This window comes from Rhipicephalus sanguineus, chromosome 4 (assembly GCF_013339695.2).
Source record: "Rhipicephalus sanguineus isolate Rsan-2018 chromosome 4, BIME_Rsan_1.4, whole genome shotgun sequence".
In the NCBI taxonomy this organism is placed as follows: Eukaryota; Metazoa; Arthropoda; class Arachnida; order Ixodida; family Ixodidae; genus Rhipicephalus; species Rhipicephalus sanguineus.
In genome coordinates, this window is record NC_051179.1 from 152,578,373 (window position 1) to 152,590,075 (window position 11,703).

At 47.6% G+C, this 11,703-nt stretch overlaps 1 protein-coding gene across 1 annotated transcript in view; it reads right to left on the bottom strand.

Moving 5' to 3' along the window:
• LOC119390810 (2,4-dienoyl-CoA reductase [(3E)-enoyl-CoA-producing], mitochondrial) overlaps positions 1-11,222 on the bottom strand; it is a 37,459-nt gene extending 26,237 nt beyond the window's left edge. The window contains exons 1-4 of the mRNA XM_049414932.1: positions 10,996-11,222; positions 9,227-9,414; positions 8,044-8,101; positions 6,007-6,241 (exon numbers count right to left, since the gene is read on the bottom strand). Coding sequence (XP_049270889.1) covers positions 6,007-6,241; positions 8,044-8,101; positions 9,227-9,414; positions 10,996-10,998 — 484 coding nt within the window. The 5' untranslated portion in view covers positions 10,999-11,222. The remainder of the gene's footprint in view (positions 1-6,006; positions 6,242-8,043; positions 8,102-9,226; positions 9,415-10,995) is intronic.
• Between the last annotated feature and the right edge of the window lie 481 nt (positions 11,223-11,703).

The following is an 11,703-nucleotide window of genomic DNA, read 5'->3' on the forward strand; positions in this document are numbered from 1 at the left end:
TTTACTAAGGGGCATGCAGTTCGCAAGGCGGGGGAATCAGTTTTGTTTCAGCTCAATGAGATCACTGCGCAGGCATAGCCGCACAGTGCATTAGGTTTCATTTTTGTGTTAACCTTGCTAGCGTATCAAGCGCATTAGTTTACGAAGCTGGTCCTTTTTGGACGACGAAGTTTGAGACATGATCGGAACTTGTCTCGTGGTTCCAGAAAAGCCAGCTTTTCCCAAAAGGTGCCTTAGAAAAACGTTTAGCTCCAATATTCCGCGATATAGTCACCGAATAATCAATATTGTTACGGGGAATATAAACAGAGACTCGAAGGACTAGCAACAGATGTATTTACAAGTAGTTCACCGAGCAGCGCTGCCGATAGGAACAGCTCGCGCCAGTCTATCCTATTGTCGTCCTTTTCTTCGTCTTGTGGATCACGATGCCACTGGTACGTAGCATGACCCCAGCGGCGGAAGCACCGTCCCGGAGCTTTAAAGGTCGTTTTCAGAAGCAGTGTTGTAGGGCTTGAGCCGTGAGACGTGAACAACATCACTGGACCGAACAACAGATGACGAGGGACAGATGGGGCCAATCTCATAGGTGACAGGTGTTACTTGACGCACTACACGGTAAGGTCCCGTGTAACGTGAAAAAAGTTTTTCAGATAGGCCCACTCGTCGATTAGGGGACCAGAGTAGCACAAGGGTACCGGGAACGAAATGTGCGTCCCGATGTGAGGCATCGTACCGACGTCGTTGATTGCTCTGCGACGCCGTCAGGCGAGCGCGAGCGAGCTGACGGGCATGATCGGCTCGCGCGATAGCGTCATGAGCATACTCGCTGGTGGACGAGGTACTGGATGAAATGATGGTGTCCAGTGGTAATGTCGGCTCTCTTCCGTACAATAGGTAGAAAGGTGAAAAGCCGGCTGTGTCGTGGCGCGATGAGTTATCACGCGAAAGTTGCGTAGGGTAGGGCAATATCCCAGTCTCGGTGGTCCGGCGACACATACATAGCGAGCATGTCCGTAAGCGTGCGATTGAACCGTTCCGCGAGGCCGTTGGTTTGAGGGTGGTAAGCAGTGGTCACTTTGTGCTGCGTGGAACAGGAACGCAGGATGTCGGCGATGACTTGAGAGAGAAACGAACGGCCACAGGTCGGTGAGCAGTTGTCTTGGGGCACCGTGAACCAGTATAACGTCCCGTAACAGGAAGTCAGCAACGTCGGTTGCACAACTCGTTGGTAGAGCTCGCGTAATAGCGTAGCGCGTAGCATAGTCAGTAGCCACTGCTATCCACTTGTTTCCCAATGTTGATGCAGGAAAAGGACCAAGCAGGTCTAACCCAACGCGGTGAAACGGTTCCGTGGGTATGTCTACTGGTTGAAGATGGCCAGCAGGTAGCAGCGACGGTGTTTTGCGACGTTGACATAACTCACACGCAGCGACGTATCGGCGTACCGAGCGAGCAAGGCCTGGCCAGAAGAAACGTCGCCGTACGCGCTCATACGTCCGAGATACGCCAAGGTGTCCAGCTGTAGGCGCATCGTGAAGTTCAGCGAGGACACTGCGCCGTAAATGCTTAGGCACGACAAGAAGAAGGTCAGGCCTGTCAGCTCGGAAATTGCGGCGGTATAGGACGCCCTCTTGAAATACAAGGTGACGGACGGAGGCGTCGTTTGGGGAATATTCCGCGCGGCTGATGATGTCGAGCAGCAGTGGGTCCCGTTTCTGTTCTTCCCCAATGTGAATGAAGGCGGACACGGAGAAGATGGAGGGCACCGTGTTGGCGTCACTGTCATCAGGATCGTCGACAGGGTACCGGGAGAGGCAATCGGCGTCCTGGTGCAGGCGACCAGATTTGTACACGACCGAGTGAGAAAATTCCTGCAGACGCAAAGCCCAGCGACCAAGGCGCCCCGAGGGATCTTTGAGGGTGTTCAGCCAGCAGAGCGCGTGGTGGTCGGTAACTACCGAAAATGGGCGTCCATAGAGGTATGGTCTGAATTTCGTGACCGCCCAAACGTGAGCCAAGCACTCGCGCTCTGTGATGGAATAATTGCGTTCAGGGGCTGATAGCAGGCGGCTGGCGTATGCAATAACGCAGTCATGGCCACGTTGGCGTTGAGCTAGCACTGCGCCGATGCCATGGCCACTTGCATCCGTACGGATCTTAGTAGGGGCAGCAGGGTCAAAGTGGGCCAAAATCGGAGGAGTAGTGAGGAGCGCGATGAGATTGGAGAACGCAGAGGCCGCTTCTGAGCTCCATGAAAACGGGACGTCTTGTTTGAGGAGCTGCGTAAGGGGTCTCGCTATGTCTGCAAAATTTTTCACAAAGCGTCGGAAGTAGGAGCATAGTCCGAGAAAGCTGCGAACATCCTTTGCAGATCGTGGTACAGGAAAGTTTTTGACTGCGCTGATTTTGGCTGGGTCTGGTTGTACGCCGTTAGCGTCTACTAAGTGGCCAAGTACTGTAATTTGGTGACGGCCAAAGTGACACTTGGACGAGTTCAGCTGCAGGCCAGCGCGACGGAAGATATCTAAGACGGCTGACAGGCGCTCTATATGAGTCTCAAATGTAGGTGAAAAAACAACGACATCGTCCAAGCAGCACAAACAGGTGGACCATTTAAAGCCTCTGAGCAGAGAGTCCATCATTCGTTCAAAGGTGGCTGGAGCGTTACAGAGGCCGAAGGGCATGACCTTGAATTGATATAGGCCATCAGGTGTGATAAATGCCGTTTTCTCACGATCCATGTCATCCACCTGAATCTGCCAGTACCCGGAACGTAGGTCTATGGAGGAAAAATAGCGGGCACCATAGAGGCAATCGAGGGCGTCATCTATTCGTGGCAGAGGGTACACGTCTTTTTTTGTAATTCTGTTTAGGTGTCAATAATCGACACAGAGACGCCATGTGCCGTCTTTCTTGTGGACGAGTACGACAGGGGACGCCCAAGGACTACAGGATGGCTCAATGATGTTCTTGGCGAGCATTTTGTCGACCTCACTTTGGATAATTTGACGCTCAGTCGCCGACACGCGATATGGACGCCTATGGATAGGAGGCGCATCACCAGTGTTTATGCGGTGCGTCACACCGGTAGCTTGCCCCAATGGACGGCCGCCGAGATCGAAAACGTCGATGTACGACAGTAGAACCCGGTGGAGCTCGTCAGTCCGCTGCGGTGTTAAATCAGAAGCAATCATCGACTTAATTGCGCTGTCGGGGCAAGTATTGGATTGGTGCTGGGCAGAGGTATCGGAAGGAGTGGCCACCGTGAAAGCATTCACTGCGTTGTCTTCTAAGGTGGACAGCAATGCCACCTTATTGCTTGTTTTAAACAAATGCTTGTGGCGATCGAGCCACCACACGAACGAGCGTCATGCCGAAGCCGGCCTCCCTACTTAGGGCACAGTATGTGTGTACTAGGCGCAGCGATGCAGATTGCTTATTTTCTCGTCAGATCAGTCTGAAACAACCTGGTGATGCTCTTTCCGGCAACTAATTGCAGCCACAGGTAGCAAGCTTCACAGCGTGGCATTTAGTTTTCGTCGCATTACACCCCTGTGTAGCGGTAACACTTACAAAGCAATTCCTTCATTGTGGAGCGCAAAGAAATCTGTGCTGCGCACGCCGCCCATATTTTGACTCGTACCCTGCTTGTTTACGCCATGCTTGCACTGCCCCTTGGATTCAATGCACTATATATTTACATTATATATACGTGCTACAAGATGACAGATTCACTATAGTCAGCTTTATAGCATTGCAGCTGTGTTATGCCACAAAGCATGTACTGTGCATCGGTGATTCGCTGTGCAGCGAAGCCCACCAGCAGGGAAATCGTAACTGCCACATACGTTACCTGATGCTTTGTCTTCTTTAATTACAAAAAAAGGCGCCCACGCAGTCTCCAGTCACCGTACGAGCACCCAAACGTCTAATAAATGCGCCAGTGCATAGCAAAGGTTTCTTCAATTCTTCTACCAGCCAGGCAAACGAATTAGCAGCAACCCTCTACATTAGAGAACAGACCAAGCCACTTCTTGGAATAGCTTGGAATAGTGTCATGGAGAAACTTAATTATGCCAACAGAAATTATTACAAGATACCAATGAATCACGTGGCCTGAATTCAGCGTGATCGCATAGTGAACTTGCTGCACAATTGCGACGAGGCGCCGCTACGGATGTCTACTTCAAACGCCAGCTGCTACATTTCAGGTCAAATAATAAATGTGCAGATGATAGATTTCTTAGCACTGCTGATAGACAATATCTGTATAAATTCAAGCGAACACACGCGAGGTAACATAAAGCAGGGCATACACAGACATTTTAACGCAACGCACACTCTCGAGTGCCTCAAGTTTCACCTCACTTGACGACCGTCGGACCCATCGGATTCGAAGGGGATCGCGAAATAATTCGATATATCCATTATTACAAATGGAAAATACTCCTGTAAGCTTTCATATTAACACGTCTCGGACAGTCTCATGAGATGGCTGATTCCTTTAAGTTGCTTCGAAGCCGTAAATGTTTTATCAACCACTTTGCGGCAGCGAACCCTTCTCGGCCACAAAGGACTAGAGCTTCACAGCGTGACGTTTAGTTTTCTTCGCATAACACCACTGTGCAGCGGTGAAGCTTAACAAGGCAAATCCCTCATTCTGGAGCGCACTGAATTATACCAGGCGCTTACATCGGAACACCACTGATACCTTGAAGAGTGAACTTGTTGGCTAGTTGGTTCAACATAACTTAAGGGAGCAGCGCGAAAGACAGGGACAGAAAAGGCACACACACACCCGCACGTAGCGCAGTATGTGTGGTTGTATGTGTGCCTAAAGCCCCTCCATCGCGTCTACTGCCGCTTTTTTCCGGCGGAAAACGCATGGAGGGGCTTTATGTGTGCCTTTTCTGTCCCTGTCTTTCGCGCTTCATCCAAACTGACAGCAGAGTCGATGTCTTAGCAATCTCAGTCACTTCTAAGCGAACACTCGCGAGGTAACACAACAAAGCATGACACAGAGGCACTTGATGGCGTGTCTTGTTTAAAGATTTTGTGTATCTAACTTCAAGTTTCAACTCGGCCTCTCGTTGCTCTCGTCTGCTGTCGCCAACTTGACTAGGGAATTTCTGGGTACACCACGGCGCTAATTTTGCTCGGCGGCACAAGGTAGCCAACATGAAACATGCTTACACCGCTAACATTGGGCGATGTTTAGGTGGCTTTTTAGTCTCGTGCCCACTGCGCCTCCGACGCCATTTTCCCTTGTGTTGTGTCGGCACCGTCTCTTCTTGAGGAGTTCTTGTTTTTTCCCGTTGTGACCGTGTTTACATGTGAGGCCCAAGCATGCGGCTGTAGCCGACGGTGGCATCGACGAGGTGTCAGCCGAGTCAACCGACGGTGACTGCCCGACCTTCGATGCTGTCCTTCCCACAGATATGACCCTTCAGGACTACATCGCGATTGATGATTGTGTCGCCACGACTGGTCTCCTGCCCGATCAAGAAATTATTAATGATGTCGCGACCTCATCGCACCTCACGGGAAGTCTCGGAGGCGCTTTTGATATTAGAGGGCGTTTGCCTGAGCACTTCCGACAGTTTGCGTGCTGTTGGCCATTTGGAAAAGTTAAGAAAAATTGTAATGTAAGCCAGAATCTGCGTGAAAACGCAGACGACCATTACAAAATACTTCAGCAAATAAAGGTATGCTTCTCCAACTTGATTTTAATGTTGTTTTTCCTGTTCATTCGTTAATTCGGCATTCGGTTATTTCGGACATTTTTTCCGGTCCCGTGAAATCCGAATTAACGAGCTTTTACTGTATAGCCATTGTTTTTTTCCTAAGCTGACGTTGAACACTAAAGCAAATGGCCGTGCATCAGCATTTATCTGCCCTTTTCTGATTAACATGCGGTGAAATGCAGCACTTAGAAGATCCCTTTGTTTCCTTATGTGATCCATCAGTTACACACTAAACTTGCCAATGCGAATGAGTGTTTACCTTTTCCAGCCTCAATCAGCCTTTTGCCTACATCCAATGTCACAATGGCTGTCCCGTTAAGCACAATGTCCACAACAGTCTTCCAGGCATTGGTGGACAGCATCTCGGTTGGGCTGATGAAATTTCCTGCTGCATTGTTGACAACTATGTCAGGCAAGCCAAGTTCATCAATGCTCCTGTCCACTGCTGCGGCTACAGCAGAAGGGTCTCTGACATCTGCTGCGACGGCCAGGATCTGCAGCATAAGACACCATGAGAGAACAAATTTTTGTTTCTTTTTTTTAAAGGGACACTAAAGAGAAACAATGAATTGGTTTAGATTGATAAAGTGTGCTTGGAGAACTCTTGCGTAGTTTATTTCACCACCATAGGGTCATTATTAGAGGAGAAAACCAAGTTGAAAGCTTCATTTTTAAATTTCGCGCCAAACTTTGTAATTCGTGACGTAAAAGACTTCAAAGAGCATTTAACGTATTTTGGTGCCACTGGCTTGACGAAATTTCCACAAACTCGTCATGTCAAGTCTCTGGCCCCCTCAGAGGACAATGTACTTCGATTTTACCGATTAGGAACTAGAAAGGCCCAAGCAGGCGCCGTCAAAAATACGTGACGTCACGGCAAATGGAGCCGGAATTCCAAGGTGGCGTCGTCACCTGTATTTTCTTTTTGCGCGTTTTCTCGCTTATTAAGCGTCTTCTCACAGCAAGCGTTGTTAGGAAAGAGGTATCGTGGCCCATCGCTACCGCCACCTTTAGGTTCCGATGTCGTCCTTCAGGCTCGCTGCTGGGAATACGTGTTGTTGCATCCCTCCTCTGGAACGGCTGTTGGGACTCGGGTTGCGTGGCCGGTGCGAACACGGGTGTGTATCGTGCTCGGAGTAGTCAGTAATGGCAAGGTGAAGAAGGAAAAGATTTTATGTACAACTATTTACATCTTTTTGCTACCAGGCAACATGACTGCCAGCCCGACCATGTCGGCTGGTTCGACTCCGTTCGAGTCGTTCTCCTTCTCCCATCTCTCTGATCGATGGACCGGCACGGCCTTAAATCCTCTAGCCGTCCATTTTCCAGCTGACGGTCCGCCGGTCGCAGGTGTTGACGTTCTTCTAGTCTCCTGACCGTCCGCCGGCCGCAGGTGTTGACGGTCTTCTAACCTCTTGACCGTCCGCCGGCCGCAGGTGTTGGCTCCTTTTTGTATGTTGAGCAGCCTTTCCATAGCTGGGCAGCTTTGAAGAACGACTGGCGTCAGTTGTCGGGACCGGCTGGGTGAAGACGCCGTTTTCCCCGGATTGCAGACAAAGCATGCAGGGGTTGATCCCTGCTTCCACGTTCGATCAGGTGCTCTGGCACAACAGCGTGGTGTTTTTGGTATCGTGGAAGACTACTTTACCAATGCGAGAAAAATCGTTTTGCTCTTTAGTGTCCCTTTAAGTTCGTGGGCTGATGAGGCCCTAATACTGTTTAATCACCTAGGCCTGAGCAAGTGGCGTCACCTTACAGATAAGCGGGTGCTGAAACATCTCTGAGGTGGCGTGCCTAGACCCAAGTCGTAGCAACAACCACCAGTTACATGTGTTGCGGACTTAGGTGCTCTTTAAAGGCTGCTAACAAAAAAGCCACACCACCACCAGCCCTGCAGCCTTGAGAAGAATGCTTCAGCGGTATCCTTATTCAGAACGAATTAAGTCAAATTGAAAGTTCATTAGAGTTGGCCTGTAAGCAAGCATTATGGCAAGCTTTTTGTTTTAACACCTGTACCAATATTCGGAAGTCTACACAAATGGAACAAAAATATAAAAGAAATCTATGAACATTAAGTCTACAAGTGACTTCTCATAATGACAGCAAGAATCACGCATGTAGCAGCACTGGTACATTTGTGCAAGGCTGAAGGATGAAACACCACGACATTGCAAGTGTAATGGCAAACGTGAGCTAACACAGTCATCACATTCTATCTGACAGAACGCACATGGAGATAAGTCTGGTATATGTGCATTAGTATGTATAAAAGGCGTGAAAAATTAGGACTACTTACCTTGCTGCCAGTTTTCGAAGAAATCTCTTTGGCTGCTTTGTCCAGGACTTCCTGCTTCCTGTTTAAAAAATACGCAGAAACAAAACATTGCATTGTACGTATAAACCTTCCGTTTTATGGTGTGCAAGGCTATAAACACACAAAACCCGAATGACACCAAGAACTAAAGCATGCAGATGGAGCACTGCAGTGCAAGTTGCACTTTTGAAACTGTTATCAAAGAGTGGACATGAAAAGGAAACAACAAGAGAATATAAGTGCTCATGGCAAGCTATGTTTACTGTAAAGTGTCTTACAATTTCACTTACAAAGAGAAATGGTGCTGCATTGTTTTTATACACGAGAACGCTGGGGCTTTCGAATAAGTCTCTCTCGGAACGCAAGAATGCCGTGAAAGTGCATCTGGCAAAGGGAATTATGCTTGTTTTACTGAAAAATGTAAAATTCATCTAGATTTCGGCATCATGCTACGCTAGAACGCATCTTATATATTATGAGCACTTGCATCAGGGCATACAGCAGCTTGCATGTTTATACTTGGCATAAGAGCACTGGTAGAGGAGTAGAGTTAAAGCAATGATCAGAATCCCTGTGATCACTGCTGTCAATTTGCACTAATTTCAATCAAGTATTTATTTCGCTTTCTTTAGTTACGCTATGTGAGCAAATATTACTGGTAGCTGCATTGCAGGAAAACCATAACTATTTATGATTGTTTCATTCTAAGAAAACTTGTACAGTTATGGGCACGCTTGAGGCCGAATCACATTCAAGACGAGCCTCGCTTATCGACGCATCGGCACTCCTAATGGAAGCACAGCAGCCATTAGATGGCAGCACCAAACTTCCATGCGGGCAGTACTGCAGGAAGCTGTGCGGTTTTTATTACAGCAAGATATCCCAACATATGCAGGCTACTGCTGCCCCTTGCACAGGCAGCACTGATCCATGTTCAAGCATTATAAAATTTACGCAGTACAGCTGTGCAACTCACGATCTGACGTCAAGGGATACGAAACAGAATCGAGACAGAATTGTCCCGCGTTGTCTTGAACCTGGTTGTTAAAACGTGTCCCTGAATCAGTGTCCAATAATGAGGTAATTCCTATTCGATGGCTTCTAATCGTGTATCAGAGAAAACTGTGACCCTATGTAGTCAAGGACAATTGGCAGGTTCACCTACCTGCTCATTATGGTGACGTTGGCGCCAAGCTGTGCAAACATCTCGGTCATCCCCTTGCCAATCCCAGTGCCTCCGCCAGTGACGATGGCGACCTTGTTCTTGAAGGTGCCAGGTGGTAGCATCGGTGTCAGGACGGGCGGAAACAGCTTTTTGGCTGTGCAATAGTGGCGAAGGCATTGCAACCTGTTCTGAGAGAAAGTTCACATGCAGTAGCAATTAACGACAGCAGAATGGCAAAACATTAAGCCCATATTACACGAGGTACGACAAAAATACGACATACAAACTGTCTTTCAGGGACCATACAAATTGTTAATCTCTCCAAACTTACCATAACAGCTCTTTTTTTTTGTGTCTGTGGCATGAAATGTCTTGAGTAACTTGTTCAAAACACAGAAACAAGTCTGAAAAGATTTTACGTGAAAACATCACTGTTTATTTGTAATTGTACATATCTCCGTGCTACATGTATAGAAGTAATAAATTTTAAAAACACTCTTTTGTGGTCTCAGCTCAGCAGAAGCCATTCGGAAAGTAATGGAACGCCTAAGACAACGTAGACATGTTAGTCATCAAGTGATGATCTTGAGTGAGGAGAAGTCGTCAAGCACCTTTGAGCGGTTAGGAAATCAATGGACCAAAAACAATCACTGTAACAGAGAACCAGTAGATCACAATTGAAGGATGGCAAACATTACAGTATAAGGCAACTTCTAAGAATGGAGTAATGTCTTTCACAAAATTATCAGTTAAATTTCTAACCTGCCGTGGTTAGAATTATTTTGCGCGCTTGCAATAAGGTGCTGCTTGGTATTCACTGCAATGTAATTTTGCTTAAATTGCAATATGACATGCCGCATAAAGAGCTTTCCTTCACATATCACTTTGAAAACCGTGCGAAGCCGTCCACACCATTTCATGAATGGGTTCTGTCTGTTTAAACTGAAATAGATCTGCCATCTCTTTTGACAATTCCGTGAAAACGTAAGATGGCTTATAACCCAAATGAACAGGACCCAAAGGTTTTTTTTCTCTCCAGACAGAAGGGACAGTCGAGCGAGATTCCGCATGGCATGATGCAGGTACACAGCTTGAATTCCCAGATGAAGTGACACTCAGATCAATTGGCAATTACATGCTACTCATAATCATGAACATAGTGAAGTTGACAATTCATATATGAAGGCCTGGCATACCACACTTTCCCGGCTCCACGCCAGAAATATTACCGGTGTCACAGGGTACTTCTGATCGCAATCGGGCCGATCCGTATTAGGCTCGATCCTGATCAGGTGCTGCTACACAGTCGATTAGGCCCGATCGGAATCAAGAGGATCGCGATCTGCGAAGCGCGATTTGGGTGACGTTTGAGCAAAGCACGATAGGATTAGTTTTAGCCGCGTAGAAGCGAGAAATCCGATACGGATCGGCCCTGATCGCGAACAATATATGTGCCCGTCGACGACACCGGTATAAACTGTGGCCGTTGAGGTACCGGCGTTGTGTTTGAATGGACAAAGCTTCAGCTACATAAATGTGGCTACTCAAAGGGTGCAGTGCCGTCACTGACTCGGGCTCAAACATTGAACCACCTGTTAGCATCAACGCCGGTTCACTAGAGAAAGCGCAACGGTGCACATCATTGGGACTTTCAAAGCGGTACGAAGGACGGACGAACTTTAAGGACGTCTAGGGGTACAGAAACAGCCGGTTGGTAGCGTGCACACATCGAACGCCGAAAGTCGTAAAAGCAATCTTGAACGACTCACCATTTTGAGTAGATCCGCACAGTCACAAGTTTTGCTACGTACTCGACCGTAGAAACGTTGGCAGTAGCTAGCAACACAAGCAAAACACAGATACAAAGTGTATGCCCACCTCCAAACAACGTTACACAATACAATAAGAAATGTATGGTTATATATACGAGTCTGTGCCTCGCTTCGATAAACAAGTGATCGTGAAGAAAGGGCAACGAAGGGGAGGACACATTCGAAACCGAAACCGCAATTTCATTGCGTAATCTAAGGTCCGCGGTAGAGTGTCTTATGCGAACCAGTTTTCTTATGCATTTTTGTTAACTTTGAAAAAAAAAAAACTCGCCTTCATCACTGCGTTATATTACTTTAACTCGTGTTTTACAACTTCGACGATGGGGATGTGCTTTGTAGACGCGGACAGAGAAGAGACGGGACGCACGCAACGCCACTGTGTGTTTCGCAATTTTGTGCAAACACATTTTCGCATTTTTGTACCTTTCCTTGTTGCAGCATGATTTGTCCGTTCACCGTGGTCAGTTGCACGCACATGGCACGCGCTCTCAATGCAAGTATTATTTTTTTTCCTTACCACACATACGAGCATCAGTCACACGGTAGACAACATTTTTGAGCATGCGTCAATCCGGAATGTTGGAAATTTACAACCCAGAATGCAGTGGAATTGATAAATACGACAAGCTTACTAGCTCATGCGAA